This window comes from Esox lucius, chromosome 25 (genome assembly GCF_011004845.1).
Source record: "Esox lucius isolate fEsoLuc1 chromosome 25, fEsoLuc1.pri, whole genome shotgun sequence".
In the NCBI taxonomy this organism is placed as follows: Eukaryota; Metazoa; Chordata; class Actinopteri; order Esociformes; family Esocidae; genus Esox; species Esox lucius.
In genome coordinates this window covers 1,058,750-1,084,742 of record NC_047593.1, presented here as the reverse complement: position 1 = coordinate 1,084,742, position 25,993 = coordinate 1,058,750, and the positions used below count along the sequence as shown (strand labels likewise).

Below are 25,993 nucleotides of genomic sequence, written 5' to 3'. Positions count from 1 at the left end.
GTTGTTGTTGAGACTGGTGTTTTGCGGGTACTATTTAAAGACTCTTCCAACGGATACACATCTAACTTCACTTTGTACACTGGGAAGGCCAAATTCCAGACAGGATTTGGACTTTCTTATGATGCAGTTGTGGGCCTCCTGGACAAATTGTTTTTGGGAAATGGTTATCACATCTACTGTGAAAACTTTTATACAAGCACTCAACTCTTCAAGCACCTGTCTTCTCTGAACTTTGGAGCCTGTGGTACCTATCGAGACGGGAGGAAGGAAACCCCTAAGACCACGGTGAATGCCCTGTCGAAGAAATCACAAAGAGGTGCGATCAGGTGGATTAGAGATGGCAACCGGCTCTTTGTCAAGTGGATGGACAGAAGAGAGGTTTCCATTTGCTCAACCATCCATCAAGTGTACAAATCAGGCAAGATCATGAGAAGAAAGAAGAACAAAGCTGGAGCCGGGGAGAAAATCAGCGTTCCCGTACCCAGTCCAATTGTGGAGTATAACAAATACATGGGAGGTGTGGACTTGTCGGATCATCTGATCCAATACATCTCTGTTCACCACAAAGTGATGAGGTGGTATAAGACAATGTTCATGCACTTTGTGGACATAGCCACAAGCAACAGCTACATTCCGCACAAAGAGCTGTGTGCAGGACAAAAGACTAAGCCCCTGGCACACAGAGCTTTTATGGAGCTGCTCACAGCTCAACTTGCTGGGGGTGACTCCGGAAGCAGTGGCTGCCTATTGCACCTTTAGACCCAGCAAACCCTGCACACAGGCCTTCAGATGTGAGTGGCATGCCTGAGTAATTTGACTGGAAAAAAAAGATTTGGACTGCTTGCACAACATTTTTATTATTGCATTTTCTATTTATATTTTATTGTTGGAATGCATATTTGTGTAAGAAAGTGTTAGAAAAATATGTAGATAGTTTGAAACCTGTTTGACATGGTTGTGTGGTGTGAATTCAATAATAACTTTAAAAATCTCATTTTGTTTTTTAAATTCTATATTGTTTTGCACATTTTCACTCAAATAATATCTTATAAGTACATGAACATGCATGCTTATATTAGCTTGTGTTCCTCTGAGTCCATAGATACCAAATACATGATTCATTTTCAAATGGAAAAGTAGTGAAAGCGGGCGGAAGTTTATAAGTATTATTATCAGTAGTATAAAATAGCAAAACGTAAAACACCTTTACTCAATGTAGCCATAGTCCTTTTTGGTTTGTACAAGTGTGGATAGCTGCATGACCAGAACACAATGAAGGAATGCTAACATGCTAACAATGTGCTAACAGAGCACTATAACAGAGTCCATTATCGGACTGGTAAGTAACATCAAATAAATTATTGATCATGAGATAATGTCATACTAATGTCATCATAATAGTTATTTGTAATGGCAGAACAGTTCCACATGGGTTTTTGGGCTGATTTCAATGATAAATAGTGACGTAATTATGGCTGTCATAAACATATTTGTCTGCTTGCACAAAACGTGACTAATTTCATTGTTCTGTTCACATTCATTGTGAAGCCTTTTCTTACACAAATGTGCTTTGTGTTTGCACAGAACATTTGTATTGGGAGTATCACTCCGTATGGGTGTGTTATGGTCAGAATTCAATGATATATAGAATAAATCAGATTTCGCTTATGAAATTATTTACTTTATTGTGCATTTTTCTCTAAAACACTACCTTATACATTAACATTAACATGCATCGATCATCGACCGGGAAGAGACCCCGGGGAAGACCTAGGACACGCTGGAGGGACTATGTCTCTCGGCTGGCCTGGGAACGCCTCGGTGTCCCCCCGGAAGAGCTGGAGGAAGTGTCTGGGGAGAGGGAAGTCTGGGCATCCCTGCTTAGACTGCTGCCCCCGCGACCCGGCCCCGGATAAGCGGAAGATGATGCTATGCTATGCTATGCATCGATCATTATATATTAGCTGAGGAACTTTGGAATAATTTGATGCCAAATACACAATGATCGATTTACATTACATAATGTTTATATGCCCAAATATAAAAGTAGTGAAACCCAAACATTTTAAGCGTAGTAGTCAGGGGGTTAAGGACCTGTGACCTTGGCGTCTGTTTCTAAGACTACACACTCAGTAGTACACATTAATGCACGATATCTTCAGTTTCTTGGCAATTTCTTGCATGGAATAGCCTTAATTTCTCAGAGCAAGAATAGACTGATGAGTTTCAGAAGAAAGTTTTTTGTTTCTGGCCATTTTGAGCCTGTAATCGAACACACAAGCGCTGATGCTCCAGATACTCAACTATTCTAGAGAAGGACAGTATTATTGCTTCTTGAATCAGCACAACAGTTTTCTGCTGTGCTAACAAAATGGTTTTCTAGATGGCAGAGCGATTTTCGGCCAGATTTTACTATTTTAAAATCTTGGGTCCTATATTCAGTTCTGTAACAGGTATCATGAAGTATTGTATATCCTGGTAATCACAACCCCCTCGGCTAATACAAAAACACATAAAAACAGACTTCTGGGACACTATTTAGAAAATGAATATTTTGAAAAGATCTGGTATGACAACATTTTATTGAAACCATAATGTTTTGTTTCAATGGCTATTTGTGCTACTCCCATGCCCTCACTGTCATATTACATTGTTTTAGACTGTATCTAATTAATACAATTAATAATACAATTTAGTTGGGTTCCACACCATTGATATGGAAACCTTTTTTATGAATTTCTATAAAAACAGGTTGCTTCCCCTGGCCTAGGATTACACCAAACGGCTACTAGATGGCAGCAGAGGACCGATAGCGCAGTTTGTATTTACTTCTTGTTAATACAAACCAAGATACACAATTATTTCCAAAAAACAAAGATGTTGACAGAAGAAATTTTTTATATCCGATGCTATAGATCATAAATAGCGATGTACTTACTAATCTAAACTGTGTAATGGGTCATCACACACTTGCCTGTCTGAGCTGAACAGTCATTGTCGTCACATAGTTTTCCTGGAATAACCTTCCTCTATGTTCTAAAACATTTTGGGTTGAAAGCTATATTGCATAAATGAAACGAAAACTGCATTGGTATTCACCATTATTGACCAGTGACGTGCCCTATGTTGTGTTCTGTCACTATGGAATTGACCCATATGCCTTCCCATCATTCCTACATCGTAGAGGTCATGTTTCCAGGCGTTATGACATAGTAGAAGTGCCGTTTGTGATTGGGCATCAAGGAATCGACCACTAACAAAGGAAGACTTGGATTCTCCAGCGTGCAATGGTGACCTGTTTTGTCCAAATCTACCTGTGATCTCTATAGGAATAAACTGTATACCAATCTCTTCGTTAGAATGCCTAGATATTAGCTATGGTAAGCCGTATGATTCTTGTGATTACTTTTCTGGATATTTTTAGAAATGTAGCCTACACTATGCGCTCTGGTTGGTCACCATTTTTGGTGGAGTCTACTTTTGACCTGTGATCCCCATAGGAACACAAACTACGTACGGATCGCTTTGTTGTAATTGTCTGGATATTAGGTAAGTATGATTCTAGTTATTACAGTTCAGTTCTGGATATTTATAGACATGTACACTATGGCTCAGTCAGTGTTGGCAGGTTTTGGTGCAACTCAAGCAGGCTGTGATCCCAATAGGAACACAAAAAATGTACCAGTCACTTTGTTAGAATATCTAGATATTATCTAAGTCAGCCATTTGATTCTGGCAATTACTTTTCTGATATACAGCTCTGGAAAAAGAGTCCACTGCAAAATAAACTGTTTCTCTGGTTTTACTATTCATAGGTATGTGTTTGAGTACAGTCTTGTTTTATTCTATAAACCACTGACAACATTACTCCTAGATTCCAAGGTAAAAATATTGTCATTTAGAGTATTTATTTGTAGAAGACAACAACTGGTAAAAATAACCAAAATAAATGCATTGTTTTCAGACCTCAAATAATGCAAAGAAAACAAATTGATATTCCTTTTTCAACAACAAAATACTGATGTTTTATCTTGGGAAGAGTTCAGAAATCAATATTTGTTGGAATAACCCTGATTTTTTATCACAGTTTTCATGCTTCTTGGAATGCTCACCACAAGTCTGTCACATTGCTGTTGGGTGACATTATGCCACTCCTGGCACAAAAATTCAAGTACCTCGGCTTTGTTTGATGGCTTGTGACCATCCATCTTCCTCTTGATCAAATTCCAGAGGTTTTCAATGGGGTTCAGGTCTGGAGATTGGGCTGGCCATAACAGGGTCTTGATCTGGTAGTCCTCCATCCACACCTTGATTGACCAGGCGGTGTGGCATGGAGCATTGTCCTGCTGGAAAAAACAATTCTCAGAGTTGGGGAACATGGTCAGAGCAGAAGGAAGCAGGTGTTCTTCCAGGATAACCTTCTACCTGGCTTGATTCATGCATCCTTCACAAAGACATATCTGCGTGATTCCAGCCTTGCTGAAGCATCCCCAGATCATCACCGACCCTCCACCAAATTTCACAGTGGGTGCGAGACACTGTGGCTTGTAGGTCTCTCCAGGTTGCCGTCTAACCATTAGACAACCAGGTGTTGGGCAAAGCTGAAAATGTGACTCGTTAGAGAAGATGACCTTACTCCATTCCTATACGGTCCAATCCTTATGGTCTTTTGCAAACTTCAGCCTAGCTCTTCTTTGCTTCTCATTGATGACAGGCTTTTCTCTAGCTTTGCATGACTTCACCCCTGCCCCTAGGAACCTGTTTCCAACCGTCCTCACTGTGCACTTCACCCCAGCTGCTGTTTGCCATTCTTTTTGTAGGTCACTTGATGTCATCCTACTGTTAACATCAAGTGACAGACAATATCCAAACTGACAGACACAATAACCTGTGAGGTTTTGGGTGAAAACCAGGAACTAAAATAGACTTCATAATAACTAACTCAAAACTGGTGTGTGTAATGGGTGCGTTGCTGCCATCTGCTCCTGCCGGTGGTTGGTACACTGGCGAAGTGGAGCGCCGGAGAGGGAAAGAGCATGCAGTGCCACGCAGAGAAGTCGTCATAACTTGAATCAGAACAGTTCCAACCCTTATTATAAAGGGTGTGCACAGTTATGCAACCAAGGCAGTGACAGTTTTTTAAACATTATATTTCTGAGAATGTATTCATTAGTTTTTTCATTAAATATTGATGGTTACAAGATCTTACATGTTGTGACATGATTTGACTTGATTTCAGCCTTTACATAAGCAAAAGCTGCATTTTAAATAGGGGTATTTTTAAGTTGCATCTTTCCAAATGAATTAACACACACTGACATACGCAAAAGCTCAAAGCACAAAGTTTAGTGAGAAAGTTAATACCGTCAAGACAGACAACAATCACTTTTCACATTTCTTATCATTCCACATACATCACAGGTAGGCCAGACAATGGACACTGTCTAAAGTAATAAGCGAAGGCTACTAGAAAGTCGTCACCCAATATTAGTGTTCAGCAACACAGATGGCCTTAATTATACATTATAATAATTTCACATGACTATAACAGCTCTAATAATCAGTACCAATACATACAGATGGTATCCACCCAAGACATCTGGGTGCCTGGATTTTATCTCTAACTACAAGACAGCCTTAAGGAAGTGACTGGCCAAACCAACCTCAGCTAAGGCAACCACTGATTTTTACTTGCAGTCCCATTGCTTTACCTCTGCCTTAAATGAGGAGAGAGATCATGTAAGCTTATTTTGTACAAATCATTTTGTCAGCTCAACCTACACTATACACTATAAGTATTGTATTTGACCATTGCATTGCTACATGCTTGCATTAACAAAGAGGTATTGTAAGTAGTAATCTTGTCCTCAGAAGGTATTGCCATTTTTACCAAAAAATCACATTTCAGTCTCTTCTAAAGTGTATAGGTATTCATAAGGAATTTGAATTGCTAGCTATATGTATTAAATTAGGAAGCAATTGTAATTTATTACAGTTTTTGGAGTATATCGCCCAACATCTGCCAAGGAAGATATGCTAAATGAACCAACTATCCACATATATATATATCAAATGAAATTATTACCATTGGTTACTTCAATCTATATTGGGAATCACAAGAAGCAGATAGTATTAAGGAGGTCTGTGTTGGCTTAAACTTAAGAAAGTTTATGGCCATCACCAAGCCAACTTGGCAAAATGTAAAGGAGCCTATTAAGTATTTTATTGATTCTTTTCTAGCTTTGTATTATGCAAGTGTCCCTGTCACTACTGCTAGCATGAGGCGGTACCTGCAGCCCATTCAGGTTGCACAGGCAGTCTAGCTCCTCCAGGATGGCACATCCATACATGTTGTAGCAAGGTTTGCTCTGTATCCCACTACAGTCTAAAGAGCATGGAGGAGATTCCAGGAGGCACATGAGGAGAGCTGGAAAGGGCCATAAAGGACATCAACCCAGCAGCAGTACTAGTATATGCTCCTTTGTGCAAAGAGGAACAGGAGGAGCACAAAATGACCTCCAGTGGGCTACTGGTGTGCATGTTTCTGACTAAACTGTCAGAAACAGACGCTGTGAGGGTGGCATGAAGGCCCAACGTTCATTAGTGGGATCTGTGCTCACAGCCCAGCACTGTGCAGCTTGATTGGCATTCACCAGAAAACACCAGATTCTCTTCACAGTTGAGAGCAGGTTCACATTGAACACGTAACAGACATGAGAGTCTGGAGACGCCGTGGTGAATTTATGCTGCCTGCAACATCATCCAGTTTGAGTCAGAGTGGGTCAGTGATGGTCTTGGGAGGCATATCCTTGGACGGTCGCACAAACCTCCATGTGCTAGCCAACGGTACCCTGACAGCTATTAGTGTTATGTACATTTGAACTAAGGAAATGTCTGTCTTTCTATTGCCTGGTATGAAAATCTTTACTTTGATTTTGACACACGCCTGTATAATATCAGAGCATCACTAGGTACTTTGAGAATCTGTTCTCCTGCCTAGACCAAGAAGGGTGCCAGTCCTTTGTTTCTTAGGAATGTGGTCCATGGGGTGAAGTAAGGTCAGTTGGCCCCTTTAAGTAAACACAACAGTAAACATTATGGCAGGAAGGATAAGGTGGGGGGGACAGCCCTCCCTTTAGGTAAAACCTATGTGACACAGACAGATGGGCAGCATCTTACCACAACCCTTTTAACTGTAATAAAAACAAACTGTTCATGTATTAAGTTAGAGACTCCTCGGGTGATTATGTTTGTAAGCGTTCGACATGTCTCTCTATTTACAAATAAACTGTTAATTGTGCAAGAGAATTTTGTCTCTGTCCTTACTCTTTTAAAAGTTCTAATCGTTGAAATTGCCATCACATTAGGTACAGCGATGAAATCCTCAGACCCATCGTCAGAACTTACGCTGGTGTTGTGGGCCCTGGGTTCCTCCTGGGGCAGGACAATGCCTGGCCTCATGTGGCCAGAGTGTGCAGGCATTTCCTGGATGACGATGGCATTGATGCCATTGACTGGCCCTCATGTTCCCCAGACCCGAATCCAATTGAGAAGCTCTAGGACGTTATGTATCGGTGCATACAACGCCACCAAGTAGCTCCACAGTCTGTCCAGGAGCTCACTGATGCCCTGATCCAGGTCAGGGAGGAGATCCCACAGGACAACATTTGCCATCTCAACTGGAGCATGCCCAGACGTTGTCAGGAGTGAATACAGGCACGTGGGGGCCACGCACACTACTGAGTCACATGGTTTCCATTGACCATTGTTATGTAATTTTGTTCTCAATAAATTACACAATGTACAGTAACATTTTGTTTATTGAGACCTGAAACGCTACGGGGCTATAACTGTAAAAACTAACATGATGAGTTTCACCTGCGTTTCTGTTCAGCTGCTCTCTAGTAGTTGCTATTTAGTTCAATTCGGGTTTGTAGCTCCTTTGTGAGGTATTGTTTCTCTGTTGCCAACTTAACTGAGTCTTTGTTTAGCTCACTCCTTATATCATCCCCTAGTACTTAGATATCCTGTGTTTAGACAATAGCTAAGGACTTTCTCAACTTGCCTTGTGATTTTTGTACTTTTGCCTTGGCCTTTGGACTTTTGACCTGTTGCCTTGCCTTTTTGACCACCGCTTGCCAATTCCTTTGTATAGTTGACTCTCTATTTTTGAATGTAAACTGTCCAAAAACATCATATAAACGCTCCGCATCTGGAACCTGTAACCCACCTGTCTGACTCGGTCATTACAACTTTGACACACATATACCAGCAGAAAAAACCTTTTCAAATTATATTTTCATTTTGAACAGCAAATTCATGCTTTCTCAACTTTCTACTAAATCTGGTTGATAATTCTATGAAGGACGCAAAATGTGCAGTAGTAGCAGAATAACAGTAAACAAATTATGTTTAACATGTTTAAAAACCAAAGTAGTGGACAATTGTCAGACGGACAGATCCCTATTCATCAAGCATGGGTGGGAGTGTTTGTTGAGCCTGTTGCAATGACTGGATTCTCAGAGAAGCCCTTACAACACACACATAATGACACCTGCATTTTATTTCATCCATTCGTTTTTCAGCACCTAATTTTCTCAATTCCTTTCTCAAAATGTTTTGATAGCTAGCCTTACAGCTAGTGAAATTTTTCATTGAATTTGCTGTGGCGATACTGTATTGACAGTTGTCTGTATGCTTCGCAATTGGTTTTACAGGGAAATGACAGGGAAAGACACTATAAACTATTACATCCAATCTCCCCAAATTATGGTTTCTTTGTCTATTTTATGTTGTTTTGTGGGTGGTTGCATTGCTGAAGAAGTGTCTTGCAGTTTAGTTATGAGGTGAGCTTATTAAGGCCATATTTGAATTCTGTTATTGCTAATCCCCAAATGTTTTCTGAACAACAGTTGATTAGTAGATAATTTAACACATTTTAAAGTAAACTGCAACTCTACAAATATTGTGGCATATGATTGCTTTTAGAAGAGAAACTTTGCCCATCTCAAATGTTAAACTGCTATGTGGACCAACTAAAATGCATTTGTTATCATGTTTTGTTAATATAAGGGTTATAAAAATTGCAATTTACATTTGCCAATAGAGCTGCCAGGATAATTTTTAAACTATAATATATTTTGAGAGAGTGAAGGAACGTCAGAATCACACTGACAAGCACTCTGATGTCAGTAACATGCAGATGAGATGTAGGCTTAACCATCTTTTAAAATGCCCTTACAGGTTTTCCTATTACAAGTATATCTGATTACAAGAATCACATGTTTAGCACATCCCTACTAGCTGCAGATCTCAATAGATAGCTTCTTAACCAAGCCATAAGAAGCAGTAAGTTAATTAACACGGACACTGTTTAGCAAGAAGCACAGCACAAAACAATGGAATAAACTTATATTGGCCGTCTTGGTCCTGATAAAACCGTTGTGGTCAGTAAATTCATTTTCAGGAAAAATATATAAGGAAAAAGCTCCAGTACAAACATATGATTTAAATATCATCATGTAAGATCACTTCCAAAATGTATCCTTCAAATCATGATGACAAGCAATCTTGCTTTGTGATGTATAGTTAGTTAGCTAGCTAGAAAAAATGGTGACACCTTCTACATTTATTGAGATTTCTACTAATAGGAACATTACTGAAAGGCATCTAATGGCTCAATTAAGGAGAAACATGACACAACTACACACCAAAGGAATTGTGGCGCAATCGATATAACAGGGAGTTTTTGCAAAATGAAATAAAACATAACTACATTCATTTTTCAGATTTTGCTGGTGCTTCAACACACTATCTGATGTAATAGAGTCTGTTATTTGGTATGCATATCCCATTCCCACGCTACCTTCCTGTACATTTTTGCTGAAACAAATTTCACTTCCAACCCTGGAGCTAGGATTGTACCTGGGAAACAGGTAGCAAGGTGTTCAATCAGGGCCTCCTGGGTGACCGGCTTGCGACCAGAGTTCATGGCTGATATAGCCAGACACAGGATCTCCCCCAGTGGGATGAACTGGGACTGGCTGATAGGTGACATGCTGATGGGAGACACATCACCTGCAGGAGGAAAGCAGACAAGAGTTAATAAATGAAGGGAAAATAAAAAATGGGTGGAAGGGTGTTTTTGAAGCTTCCCTTCATTAAAAAAAAAAAATATTCCCAGATTTCTGGACCTGGTCCAGTATGTAGGCTAACAAGTGACTCTGTGGTAAAATAACCTGATACAAAAACAAAATCTCAAAATAAGTGGATTATTTCAAATTTGCTGTGAAATTAAATTATGTATTTTTCTTTTATTTAGACAAAGAGTAAAAGTGGTCCTCATTCATAGTTATATTATTTGTTAATCGTTCAATCAATGTTCTTTGTTTGGCATACATATTTTTTTTAAATTAAGTAGTGAGTGAGAAAAGGAATCAAACTATCCTAGAAACATTTCCATGTGTGCGGAACACATAAATACATGCACAACAGGAAGCAAGAGCGTGAAGCTCAAACTACTGGTTGTCCTGCCGAGGAGCTCACAGAAAGTGACAGTGGAATGGTACATCAGGTAAAGGGATAGTTTGTCCAAAAATCTAATGTTGGTGACAGTCCCCTTACCCTGAGTCAGTCCTTTCCGGCACATAGAGTCATTTTTTAAAACAATCCCTTATTCAGCTCTGTCTCAGTAATTAGCGTTATTAGTGTCGTGCAAACTCATGAATAGAAACCGTACATATACTGCTATCGCAAAGCTGCATTGCAAGCGGAAACTACTCTAAAACACTCCAAACTAAGACAAGTGGTGTTGTTTAACTCAAAGAACATAACAATATTGTCGTTCTCGAAATAACATGTTAGTTTCTGCAATATAATTCTAATTTCTAATAAACGGGTACTTTGTGTGTTTACAATTGAATCAATCTACACATTTGTTCGGGAAGGGTAGGTGTATACATTACAGTAAACGAAAGTTAGTATTTGCTAGCTAGAAAGCAAGTTACCTATTTCGTCTTTGATATTCACATCGGACAGTCAAACTTTATTTGCTTGAGAGAGAAAGGAAAATACATATTATCTCAGACTCTGAATATGAGCAAGACATTTTTTCCAGGGATAGAGCCTTACTTGTTCTAAACATAATACACAGATGATGAATTGGCCCGAATAGAAGCTTGGACAGCAGCTAAAAGGGGGCGATGGTGAACAGGTTAATCGTCATCCCTTGCCCAGCCTACCTGGAGGCAAAATTGTATGTCTCATTGGTGGGGTTGCTCCATTGATTCTCCCACAATACGACTCGGGAGTGGCTGAGGTATTGTCCCAACTGCTGAGTGGGTAGAATTACATTTCAACTCGACTCACCAGCAGGCAAACGAGCAGTCAGACATTGACATTGTTACAAACAAAGGAAATCCACAAGTTTATTTATCAAATGCACCTAACAACACAGCATCATCTTGCACAATGAAATTCCTGTGACATGCCACACTACATCTACATAATAAGAATTAAGAAATATTTAAAGCAAAAAATATATCAGTAATATACATAAGTGTAAACTAGCAGAAATAAATAAAATAAAAACTGGGGAATATGAACAATATGGGTAGAGCCATACCATTACAAAGCTCTGAGTCCTTTGTAAAATGCAATAAAAAGCTAACAAAATTTTGCGATAGGACTCATTTCCCCGAATTCAGTCACAATTTTGCCAATGTAACTCAAAAAGTCTGCCATATTGGATTTTCTGCCATTTTGGATTTTGTGAAAAATGCTTTAAATGAAACTCCAATTGCAGCAAATGTTCGATCTTTATGTACAAACCCGATTTCAAAAAAGTTGGGACACTGTACAAATTGTGAGTAAAAAAGGAATGGAATAATTTACAAATCTCAAACTTATATTTAATTCACAATAAAATATAGATAACATATCGAATGTTGAAAGTGAGACATTTTGTAATGTCATGCCAAATACTGGCTCATTTTGAATTTCATGAGAGCTACACATTCCAAAAGAGTTGGGACAGGTAGCAAAAAGAGGCCGGAAAAGTTAAATGTACAGATAAGGAACAGCTGGAGGACCAATTTGCAACTTATTATGTCAAATGGCAACATGATTGGGTATAAAAAGAGCCTCTCAAGAGTGGCAGTGTCTCTCAGAAGTCAAGATGGGCAGAGGATCACCAATTCCCCCAATGCTGCGGCGAAAAATGGTGGAGCCATATCAGAAAGGAGTTTCTCAGAGAATAATTGCAAAGAGTTTGGAGTTATCATCTACAGTGCATAATATCATCCAAAGATTCAGAGAATCTGGAACAATCTCTGTGCGTAAGGGTCAAGGCCGGAAAACCATACAGAATGCCCGTGATCTTCGGACCCTCAGACGGCACTGCATCACATACAGGAATGATACTGTAATGGAAATCACAACATGGGCTCAGGAATATTTCCAGAAAACATTGTCAGTGAACACAATCCACCGTGCCATTCGCCGTTGCTGGCTAAAACTCTATAGGTCAAAAAAGAAGTCGTATCTAAACAGGATACAGAAGCACAGACGTTTTATCTGGGCCAAGGATAATTTAAAATGGACTGTGGCAAAGTGGAAAAGTGTTCTGTGGTCAGACAAATCAAAATTTGAAGTTCATTTTGGAAAACTGGGACGACATGTCATCCGGACTAAAGAGGACAAGGACAACCCAAGTTGTTATCAGCGCTCAGTTCAGAAGCCTGCATCTCTGATGGTATGGGGTTGCATGAGTGCGTGTGGCATGGGCAGCCTACTCATCTGGAAAGGCACCATCAATGCTGACATTGTTATATCCAAGTTCTAGAACAACATATGCTCCCATCCAGACGTCGTCTCTTTCAGGAAAGACCTTGCATTTTCCAACATGACAATGCCAGACCACATACTGCATCAATTACAATGTCATGGCTGCATAGAAGAAGGATCCGGGTACTGAAATGGCCAGCCTGCAGTCCAGATCTTTCACCCATAGAAAACATTTGGCACATCATAAAGAGGAAGGTGTGACAAAGAAGACCTAAGACAGTTGAGCAACTAGAAGAAGCCTGTATTAGACAAGAATGGGACAACATTCCTATTCATAAACTTGAGAAACTTGTCTCCTCAGTCCCCAGACGTTTGCAGTCTGTTATAAAAAGAAGAGGGGATGCCACACAGTGGTAAACATGGCCTTGTCCAAACTTCTTTGAGATGTGTTGATGCCATGAAATTTAAAATCAGCTTATTTTTCCCTTAAAGTGATACATTTTCTCAGTTTAAACATTTGATATGTCATCTGTGTTGTATTCTGAATAAAATATAGAAATTTGAAACTTCTACATCATTGCATTCTGTTTTTATTCACAATTGTACAGTGTCACAACTTTTTTGGAATCGGGTTTGTACTTACACTACTGTTCAAAAGTTTTGGGTCGCTTAGAAATGTCCTTTTTTCTTTAAGAAAAGCAATTTTCCTGTCCATTTAAATAACATAAAATTTGCAGACATTGTTAATGTTGTAAATGACTATTATAACTGGAAATGGCAGATTTTCTATGGAATATCAACAGACATATAGAGGCCCATTATCAGCAACCATCACTCATGTGTTCCAATGGCAAGTTGTGTTGGCAAATCCATGTTTATCATTTTAAAACTGATCGTTAGAAAACCCATTTGTGATTATGTTAGCACCACTGAAATCTGTTGTGCTGATTAAAGAGTCAATAAAACTGGCCTTCTTAGACCAGTTCAGTATCTGGAGCATTAGCGTTTGTGGGTTCGATTACAGACTGAAAATGGTCAGAAACAAAAAAAGATATTCTGAAACTTGTCAGTCTATTCTTGTTCTGAGAAATGAAGACTACTCCATGTGAGAAGTTGACAAGAAACTCAAGATGTCCTATAACAATGTGTACTACTCCCTTCACAGAACAGCGCAAACTGGCTCTGACAAGAATAGAAAGCGGAGTGGGGGCTCTGGTGCACTATTTATGGCTCTCGAACCGTATGACAACAGCTAAATAGACTCACTGTGTCATTGTATAGAGCACATAAATACCTGGATGAAACAAAATTGTTTACAATTAAACCAAGATAAATGCGAGATTATTGTGTTTGTCAACAAAATACATGAACTAGTATTAGTAAAGACCTGGATTCTCGGGCCCTAAAAACCAGGGACCAAATGCGTAATCTTGGTGTTCTGATAGACTCAGACCTCACATTTAACAGTCATATCAAAGCGGCCACCAAAACAGCATTCTACCATCTTAAAAATATAGCAAGAATTAAGGGCCTGGTGACCAAAAAAACCAAGAGAAGCCATCTCTAGTAGGGTTGACTACTGTAATGACCTCCTCAAAAAGACTGTAAAACAGCTGCAGCTCATTCAGAATGCTGCTGCTAGAATGTTAACCAGGACCAAGAGAACAGAGCACATAGCTCCATTTCTTAAATCTTTGCACTGGCTTCCAGTCAGTTACAGAATAGATTTTAAAGTGGTGCTTTTAGTATATGAATCACTGAATGGTTTATTTGAAGAATATAAACCAAGCAGGGCTCGGGTCAGCTAGTAGAGCCCAGAGTCCAAACTAAACATGGTCAAGCGGTGTTTAGCAGTTATGCTACACACAACTGGAATAAACTACCAGAAGATCTTAGACATTCCCCAAACATATACATTTTTAAATCCAGGTTTAAAACACTTCTCTTTTCACAGGTGTTTCACAGGTGTTTAAAATTAAACGCACTGTTTAGCCTTACAGCTTTCATAGCTTCTTATGTTTTTATCATGGTTTTATTATATTTCTATTTTCTGTTTTGTTATTATTCTGGTATGTTATTCTGTTTGTTATTACATTTCTATTTTGCTATCTTTTACCAATCGTAATGCAAGTTCTGGTGCTACCAGAGGTATAACCTCTGTGTAAATGTAACAATCTGCGGATGACGGATAATGCAAGTTCTTGTGCTGCAGTTTGGGCATCGACAAAGGGGATTATCTCCCAAAATGATTGACGAGTTTATCCAAGCGCGGAGCGGGAGGATTGAGATACCTGGGTGGTACCGTAAACAGTTACGGTAACTGTAATTCATTGATGTTGAATATAAAATGTACAGACATGGCATCAATGTCCTCCCGGAGAGAGCCAAGTTAGACATTGATGCAAAGACATTATCTTACAAAGGAACTGACTGGTTGATGCTGGAATGTGAGGATTGAAATACCCTGGGGACAACTGAGCTAGAGAATTGTAACAATCTGTTTTAATTATATTGCATTTTTATTTTAATTGTAAAGCACATTGAATTGCTTCTATGTATGAATTGTGCTATATAAATAAACGTGCTTGCTTTGGAACCTGTTGCTGTGAACCCACAAAATGTGGTCAAAGGAGCTCTCAATGCAAGTGAAACAGGCCATCCTTAGGCTGTAAAAAAATCCATCAGATAGCAGGAATATAAGGAGTGGCCAAATCAACAGTTTGGTACATTCTGAGAAAAAAATTATGCACTGTTTAGCCCCGCAACACAAAATGGCCTGGACGTTCACAGAAGACAACAGTGGTGGATGATTACAGGATCCTTTTCATGGCAAAGAAAACCCCCTTCACAACAACCAGCCAAGCAAAGAACACTCTCCAGGAGGTAGGCATATCCTTATCCCAAGTCTACCATATAGAGATTACTTAACGAGAGTAAATTCAGAGGGGTCACCACAAGGTTCATACGCCTCAAGAATAGAGAGGCCAGATTAATCTCAGCCAAAAAACATCTAAAAAAGCCAGCCCAGTTCTGGAACAGCATTCTTTGGACAGATGAAACTACAAACCTGATTCCAAAAAAGTTGGGACACTGTACAATTGTTAATAAAAACAGAATGCAAGGATGTGGAAGTTTCAAATTTCTATATTTTATTCAGAATACGACATAGATAACATATCAAATGTTTAAACTGAGAAAATGTGCCACTTTAAGGGAAAAATAAGTGGATTTTAAATTTCATGGCATCAACACATCTCAAAAAAGTTGGGACAAGGCCATGTTCACCACAATCAAATTTTGATTCGTCTGACCACAGAACACTTTTCCATAGTCCATTTTAAATGATCCTTGGCCCAGAGAAAACGCCTTCGCTTCTGGATCCCGTTTAGATACGACTTCTTTTTTGACCTATAGAGTTTTAGCCAGCAACTGACAATGTTTTCTGGAAATATTCCTGAGCCCATGTTGTGATTTCCATTACAGTATCATTCCTGTATGTGATGCAGTGCCGTCTGAGGGTCCGAAGATCACGGGCATTCAGTATGGTTTTCTGGCCTTGACCCTTACTCACAGAGATTGTTCCAGATTCTCTGAATCTTTGGATGATATTACGCACTGTAGATGATGATAACTTCAAACTCTTTGCAATTTTTCTCTGAGAAACTCCTTTCTGATATTGCTCCACTATTTTTCACCGCAGCATTGGGGGAATTGGTGATCCTCTGCCCATCTTGACTTCTGAGAGACACTGCCACTCTGAGAGTCTCTTTTTATACCCAATCATGTTGCAAATTGACATAATAAGTTGCAAATTGGTCCTCCAGCTGTTCCTTATCTGTACATTTAACTTTTCCGGCCTCTTATTGCAACCTGTGAAGCTCTCATGAAATCCAAAATGAGCATGACATTACAAAATGTCTCACTTTCAACATTCGAAATGTTATCTATATTCTATTGTGAATTAAATTTAAGTTAATGAGATTTTTCAATTATTCTGTTCCTTTTTTCAATTATTTTTTTTCACTCACAATTTGTACAGTGTCCCAACTTTTTTGGAATCTGGTTTGTATGATTAAACTGTACCAGAATGATGGGAAGAAAAAAGCATGGAGAAGGCTTGGAATGGCTCATGATCCAAAGCATACCACATCATCTGTAAAACAAGGTGGAGGCAGTGTGGGTGCATGGGCATGCATGGCTTCCAATGGCACTGGGTCACTGGTGTTTATTGATGATGTGACAGAAGATGGATTAATTCTATGCAGATTCAGCAAAGTTGATTGGACGGCGCTTCACTTTACAGATGGACAATGACCCAAAACATCCTGCAAAAGCAACCAAGGAGTTTTGTAAGAATATTCTGCAATTTCTAAGTCAATCACCTGATCCGAACCCGATCACACATGCATTTCAATTGCTGAAGACAAAACTTATGTCAGAAAGACCCACAATCAAACAACTACTGAAGACAGCTGCAGTAACGGCCTGGCAAAGCATCACAAAGGAGGAAACCCAGCATTTGGATTTTTCCCATAAATTCCAGACTTCAAGCAGTAATTGCCTGTAAAGGATTCTCGACAAAGTATTAAAAATGAACATTTTATTTATGATTGTGTTAATTTGGCCAATTACATTTGAGCCCATGAAATAAGGGGAAAGTGTATGAAAGTGGTTGCAATTCCTAAATGTTTCATACAATACTTTTGTTCAACCCCTTGAATTAAAGCTGAAAGTCTACATTTCAATTGCATCTCGGTTGTTTCTTTTCGAATCCATTGTGGTGGCGTAGAGAGACAAAACCATGAAAATTGTGTCAGTGTCCAACTTTTTCCGGACCTAACTGTATATCTCAATGACACATCTCTACGAGAGAAACGACAGAAACGAGTTAAATATTCATAAAATACATCCAATCCAATGCTTGATTTAAGATGTGATATTAGAAACTGACAAGCAAATGGGGTGCTGCCAGTGTTTTATTTTAGCAAAACCATATACGAAAAAGGATTCACTTGGACTCGAACCGGGCTTTCTAAAATCATTTATTTTCAAATTCTAAAACAAAGACAAATCCATACTCATCTCTCACGTTGAGCTGTCGTCCAGCTGATGTCGGTACCAAAATTGTAAGACAATTCTAACTATAGTTTAGCATTCTCGATATCCACTTCTAATTGATGATGTCATTTTGACATTCACTGGTTATTCTGTGAATTTCATTAGTTCTTGATAATTACACTGTTAACTAATTTAGTTTCATGTGTTTTAAAACATGGTTGGAAAGTGTCATGTCTTTAAAAACCCTATCAGATAGTAACATGAGGTCTATTGTTTCAAACGTCAACAATCATGTGATATTGTTGCAGACTGGGTTGAAATTTCAACATAAGGTTTTACACAGATAATGGTCCAGTTCTGTGGACCTTGTTGAATAACTGGATAAGATGCGCTTATATGGTTGGTCGTTTCTGGCTGACTTCTGGGCAGCCGCAACTGGGACACTGCTGCGGCGTACATCCAAAATAAATTTGGGATTTCTGAGACTAACATATAGGTAAATACACTCACCTAAAGGATTATTAGGAACACATTTTGAGCGTGGCATGGTTGTTGGTGCCAGACGGGCCGGTCTGAGTATTTCACAATCTGCTCAGTTACTGGGATTTTCACGCACAACCATTTCTAGGGTTTACAAAGAATGGTGTGAAAAGGGAAAAACATCCAGTATGCGGCAGTCCTGTGGGCGAAAATGCCTTGTTGATGCTAGAGGTCAGAGGAGAATGGGCCGACTGATTCAAGCTGATAGAAGAGCAACTTTCACTGAAAGAACCATCTCGTTACAACCGAGGTATGCAGCAAAGCATTTGTGAAGCCACAACACGCACAACCTTGAGGCGGATGGGCTACAACAGCAGAAGACCCCACCGGGTACCACTCATCTCCACTACAAATAGGAAAAATTTGCACGAGCTCACCAAAATTGGACAGTTGAAGACTGGAAGAATGTTGCCTGGTCTGATGAGTCCCGATTTCTGTTGAGACATTCAGATGGTAGAGTCAGAATTTGTCGTAAACAGAATGAGAACATGGATCCATCATGCCTTGTTACCACTGTGCAGGCTGGTAGTGGTGGTGTAATGGTGTGGGGGATGTTTTCTTGGCATACTTTAGGCCCCTTAGTGCCAATTGGGCATTGTTTAAATGCCACGGCCTACCTGAGCATTGTTTCTGACCATGTCCATCCCTTTATGACCACCATGTACCCATCCTCTGATGGCTACTTCCAGCAGGATAATGCACCATGTCACAAAGCTCGAATCATTTCAAATTGGTTTCTTGAACATGACAATGAGTTCACTGTACTGATCTCAACCCAATAGAGCATCTTTGGCATGTGGTGGAACGGGAGCTTCGTGCCCTGGATGTGCATCCCACAAATCTCCATCAACTGCAAGATGCTATCCTATCAATATGGGCCAACATTTCTTTCAGCACCTTGTTGAATCAATGCCACGTAGAATTAAGGCAGTTCTGAAGGCGAAAGGGGGTCTAACACAATATTAGTCTGGTGTTCCTAATAATCCTTATTGAGTGTATACTACAGGTGTTATCATGTAACATTGTGAATGTGCCCCATAACTGTTTATTTGCAAAAACATTTTGAATTGCCATTGTACATACATTTTTCTGTTGTTATACATCTACCTCAGGGATCTCATTGCTGCTATCCCTGCATCCCGGTTGCACATGCTACCTTGCACATGCTACCATACCTTACCTCGATTGCATGATTAGAATGCCATTTAGAATTGGCATTTGTACCCGCACAACTATTCATCCCACTTGAAACATACAGGATGCTTAGTTCTTGTACATTTTCTGCCCTCCTCTACAGCGGGGCAAAAAAGTATTTAGTCAGCCACCAATTGTGCAAGTTATCCCACTTAAAAAGATGAGAGAGGCCTGTAACTTTCATCATAGGTACACTTCAACTATGAGAGACAAAATGAGAAAGAAATTCCAGAAAATCACATTGTAGGATTTTTTATGAATTTATTGGTAAATTCCTTGGTAAAATAAGTATTTGGTCACCTACAAACAAGCAAGATTTCTGGCTCTCACAGACATGTAACCTCTTCTTTAAGAGGCTCCTCTGTCCTCCACTCGTTACCTGTATTAATGGCACCTGTTTGAACTTGTTATCAGTATTAAAGACACCTGTCCACAACCTCAAACAGTCACACTCCAAACTCCACTATGGCTAAGACCAAATAGCTGTCAAAGGACACCCGAAACAAAATTGTAGACCTTCACCAGGCTGGGAAGACTAAATCTGCAATAGGTAAGCAGCTTGGTGTGAAGAAATCAACTGTGGGAGCAATTATAAGAAAATGGAAAACATACAAGACCACTGATAATCTCCCTCGATCCGGGGCTCCACGCAAGATCAAAATGATCACAAGAATGGTGAGCAAAAATCGCAGAACCACAAGGGGGGACCTAGTGAATGACCTGCAGAGAGCTGGGACCAAAGTAACTAACAAAGGCTACCATCAGAAACACACTACGCCGCCAGGGACTCAAATCCTGCAGTGCCAGACGTGTCCCCCTGTCCAGGCCCGTCTGAGGTTTGCTAGAGAGCATTTGGATGGGACTGGGAGAAGAGGATTGGGAGAATGTCATATGGTCAGATGAAACCTTTTGGTAAAAACCCAACTCGTCGTGTTTGGAGGATAAAAATGCTGAGTTGCATCCAAAGAACAACATACCTACTGTGAAGCATGGGGGTGGAAACATCATGCTTTGGGGCTGTTTTTCTGCAAAGGGACCAGGACGACTGATCCGTGTAAAGGAAATAATGAATGGGGCCATGTATCATGAGATTTTGAGTGAAAACCTCCTTCCATCAGCAAGGGCATTGAAGATGAAACTTGGCTGGGTCTTTCACCATAATTTACCAATAAATTCATTAAAAAAAAAGATTTTCTGGATTTTTCTGATTTTGTCTCTCATAGTTGAAGTGTATCTATGATGAAAATTACTGGCCTCTCTCATTTTGCACAATTGGTGGCTGACCAAATACTTTTTTGCCCCACTGTATATGCACTGTATATATCTATTTGCATTTTTTTGCACTGTACTTGTACTTGTTCAATGTCAATAAAGTTGAATCTAATTTAATCTAATAATTGTTTGTCTTGCATGAGAAAGTTAGGATAAAAAACATGAACATTTCAGATTAGGTTTTTGACGCAGTTCGTCACAAGTGTTCAAACTGTGCACACTAACAGCAATAAAGTGTACAAAGCAAATTTGTTTGAGAAAGCTTGTCTTCTATCCTAATTGATTACACCTTATTAACTTGATTGCATGTACGAGACTAATGACTAAACAGTGGCTAATTACTGTTTCATCTAAATTACGCTACAGCTTGGAAATACGCTGACAAAGCCTAAGTGGTCAAATAGAAAATAGAAAAACGTTGCTTTCAACATCATGTCAACATTGCTAACGTTAGCTATATAATTTGATTGACACCCCAGCCATGTCTACCAGAACCAGGCAACAATGTGCTCTGTTTTTGAATACTGATTTAGCATTCACTGTTCAGATATAGGAAGATCAAACACTTTGATCTGAGTAAAGATGGTTTTTATTCTTGCTATTTCTTACCCATACCATTGGTTTGAACAAAGATGCACGTTACCATCTTTGCTATAAATCTGCATACGGGTATGTGACATGGAGTAGGGGGAGATTTTACTTAAATTAAGCATATTGATCTTACAATTCACTTATCTTCAACATCAGGGACAAATCCCATGTCTAGCATCACACTACTTGATGCATGAATCTACCCACCCCTGAAAGGCACAAAGGTGGTCATGCATTGGAGAGAACGGGGTAAATTGATCCTCACTCTCCATACCAGATTCTACCCAATTAAACAGTAGATTTATTCAGGAACGTGTGACTAATTGAAGACATATTTTGCCAGAACTAAGATAAATAGTTCTGGCAAACATAAGGGAGTTGTAATGATATACAAACATTGACATGCATATTTTCAAACTCCTCAACAATAGTTGAGAATATTATCCCAGTTAACCTCTTTCCTTGGTTGAAGTTTAGGCATCAGTGTAATCTAAGAAGAGCAGTGAGATTGGATGTGTCGGTTTCATTTCAGTTTTGCTATAGCATGAAAGTAGATCTATAGTATGCCTATTGTAGTTCTGCCACTTTCATTCTAATATTAACATTTTACACTTTAGTTATGTGGCTAAAGCTTCTATGTAGAGCACCTAATCTCGAGCAATGTTACTAGTAATCTGCTACACATTTTTCAACAAACAAATGCAAATGTAGCTAATGACAACTGGTGGAGAAAGAAATTCAAGATGCATAAAAATTCCAAGGCACAACAGTATCTTCACCATATTAAACAATGCCAATTCAGGTCAGAGCATGTGCAGTGGAAAATGCGTTAATTCCATTATTTTAATCAGTAACTAGTCTTATCTAACAACAACTATTTTATTTTGATGATCTAAAATGTACACATTCTCGTAAAATGAACTTAATGTAATCTGTACAATTATAATGGAGTGCTTGCATTTTCATAACTAAGAAGATTAACAAGGATAGTTCTGTAGTCCATGTTTGAAGAATAATACAGAGAATAGTTTTTTTGCTTTTTTTAGCAGAGGTACATTTAAATGTGGATCAAAAACTGTCAGACAATTCTTCATTGATGTAAATGTAACATTTGCAAGTAGGACAAAGAGAAAGAGGTACTGTAACCGTTCCAGAGGCTTAAAAGGTGTCGTATTTTCCAATGGATGGTTTATAGGCAGGGAACAAGGTCTTACTAACGCGTAACCCCCTCTCTCTCTCTTTACGTATTATTGTATAGGAGTCTGGGCTGGCTAACACTGCAGTGCCACCGTGGCCTCATTTATCTATCCATGTTTCAAATGCAGCTGGGGCCTAGGTCCACACAATCCTAGCCAAGGACTGAGACAGAAATAACATCAAAGGTCCAAATTCACTTCAGTCAAATAAATATTATTATGACATGTGAGAAAGCATGTCTTTTTCCTGATATACTTTTGTTAGAGGACACAACACAGAGTACTGCTTTGCCAAATATGTGCCATTTTCTTTCCTTGCTTGGAAACTGCACAAAGGTCAATGGTTGGACATGTGGTGTTCATTACCCCACACATCCCCCATACATTTTGTCCATACATTCCTGTATGGGTCCAAGGAACATAGGGAGGGTGGAACATACATTGCTCTTATATGATTGGAAGACAGCCAATGTGCTATAGGTTTGTCTAGTATATATATATGCTGTTAAAGACAAAGACATTTGGAGAAGCACAGAGACAACTGGAAAGACCACGAAGAGAGAGATCGGAAGAAGGCAGAACATCTAAGAAAGACATGTACTATATTTTGTGAATAAACAACAAGGAACGCTTCTCCCCCTGACTTGGGTCCTTATTGTTCTACAAAAGAGCCATAAGCCAACAGACAAGATACAATGGATAGATTAACAACACATCTGCTTCTGCAGTGAGTATTAATTCTTAGTTAGGATAAAGCAGCATGAGGGAAACATATTGAATTTATCTGGAACATAAAATTGTTAGGATAATGATAAAATAATAATAATTACACTATAATTTAGGGGCGGAGCTTAGATTTCTCTCCCATGGGTGCAAACTTTAGCCACGGTGGCCCTCACCCAGCCCTCCGCCACTAAAATCTTAATATTGCTACCTGATTTCCCGCTTAAAAAAGATAAAGGAAGATAATATTCATATTAAATAGCCTACTCCCAAGAAAATATTCACGTTTCACGTACCATGATGAACTGACGCTTGTTATTAGGCTACAACAATACCTACCTGCAGTTACAAAACTTCGCTGCTAGCTGCTGGACCTGGATCATAACTGTATTCCCCCCTTCGCTTGAAGCTGCGATGCTGCTCCTGTCATTGTAAAGTCAGATCTATCAATCTTCTCATTCTTTTGCTGCTCAACAACTTTACTAAAGACATTTCTCAAGGGCACATAATTATCATTATATTATACTTTTATCTGAGTGGCATAAATATCTATGTTCCATTTTTATGTTCTGTTACTGAAGTCAGTTATTCCACAGTTTTCCACAGCAAATGAGCCAACAAGATCCGACATTATACCCATGGTTGCCAGATTCACTGACACTATAGTGCCCAATCACCTGCGGACTCCACATAAAAACAGCACAAACGCAATTTCTTTTTTTTTCAACCGTAAGATAAACTTTTTGTGGGCCCCTGTGATTGGCTGCTATGGGCCCCTGTGATTGGCTGCTATGGGTGCCACAGTATGTACAGTAAGGTGTCCCTTGATAAAAGGGACACCCTATTAGAGACTTAAATGAGACTTATTAATGAACAACTGCATGCACTTTGTCCACTGCTAGTCGTATCCTAGCCTCTTAAACCAGGCCTAGAATGTCATTAGGCCTAGGGAATACCTATATGATTTTTCTTGCAAAGGGATGAGAACTTTTTTTTTGTCAGTAACGACTCAAAACACATTAACCCAATCAAATTAATTGCTTGGGCAAATGCCTCAAAACATGTTAACTCAATTAAATGCATTGCTTGGGAGGGGCTAATAGACGTGCTCACAAGAAAAATGCCTTCAGTGCAACAGGAGCTAGCTAAGTGAAGATGGCAGCAACATCTCTAAATAAAACCCCATCAAAATCTGTGGATGTATGTCGTGTTTGTGGTGAACCATATAAGTCTTTGAGAAACAAACATAACCTTTACCTAGGAAAATCGTCGTTATTGTAACCAGACTACACACTCGCGTTACAAGATATAATAATGTTGGTAATGTTGAAACATTGGTTTTCTAAAGCGGTATGTGGCTCCTGTTGCATTCTTCTGCTATAATATAAAGGTATGGATGAAGTAGAAAGAATTAGCACTTTTTTTAGGGGAAAGGACTAATCCTGAACTGAACGAAAATAGTTGGCGTGTGTGGTAGAAATGTTCTTATCCATAGTACAATTAAATCATTGCTTATTCTAAGCATAATCCAGTAATTTAGTAAGGCCATTGTGTGTTTTGGCTCTGCTCACAACAGATAGCTATAGCTTTGGATAAACCTCTCGAGGGCTGGAAACATCTTTCTAAGCTGAAGTTCACAGAGAAGCCGGTGAGACATACCATGCATAGGAGGGGGACACAGTGGGCTGTACTGAATGTATATAGGCCTGAGCTCAACCTTCAATGGGGAGCTGTTGAACTGACTCTGCTGAGTGTTGTTAACTGCTCCAGGTTTACAAATCTAGAATAAACCTTTACTTGTGAATATAATCTACTATATCTGTGCCTTTCCCTTACGCGGCAGTCTCAACACCCAGATGTACCAAAGGATTTTCACCTAACGAATATTCTCGTCCTTCGTCTTGTTTTGACTAGCTTATGCTGCTGCAATTCCTTTTGTGTTCAGAGCACAAACCTGATCCCCGATTATTGAAATCAGAGGAGTAACCACTAGTATAATTGACCTGTCCATTTTCAGTTTCAATAAATCGCAGACTGTCGGCCATGCTTGATAAATGTAACCTTTACCGTAGCTGGTAGGAAGGCACGCAATAATTTTTTCTTTTTTCAGAACAGCATTTAAGCAGAAAATTTGTAACGGGTTTATTGACTCGATCTTATGATGGTCCGATCCAGACGAGCTACTGTAGCTCAAATTGCTAAAAAGTTAATGCTGGTAATGATAGAAAGGTGTCAGAACACACAGTACATCGCAGTTTGTTGACTATGGGGCTGCGTAGCCACAGACCATTCAGTGTGCTCATGCTGTCCCCTGTCCACTGACGAAAGCGCCTACAATGGGCACGTGAGCATTAGAACTGGACTACGGAGCAATGGAAGAAGGTGGCCTGGTCTGATTAATCATGTTTTCTTTTACATCATGTGGATGGCCGGGTGCGTGTGTGATGCTTACATGGAGAACACATGGCACCAGAACGCACTATGGAAAAAAGGCAAGCCGGCGGAGGCAATGCTGCTTTGTGTAATGTTCTGCTGGGATACTTTGGGTCCTGCCATTCATGTGGATGTTACTTTGACATGTACCACCTACCTAAGCATTGTTGCAGACCACGTGCACCCTTTCATGGCAATGGCAT

The 25,993-nt window shown here is 39.4% G+C and overlaps 1 protein-coding gene across 1 annotated transcript in view; it reads right to left on the bottom strand.

Annotated features, from left to right (window-relative positions):
- The window catches only part of stox2a (storkhead box 2a), a 123,190-nt gene that overhangs the window by 16,676 nt on the left and 80,521 nt on the right, over positions 1-25,993 (bottom strand). The window contains exon 2 of the mRNA XM_013133049.4: positions 9,925-10,077. Within this exon, the coding sequence (XP_012988503.2) occupies positions 9,925-10,077 (153 nt within the window). The remainder of the gene's footprint in view (positions 1-9,924; positions 10,078-25,993) is intronic.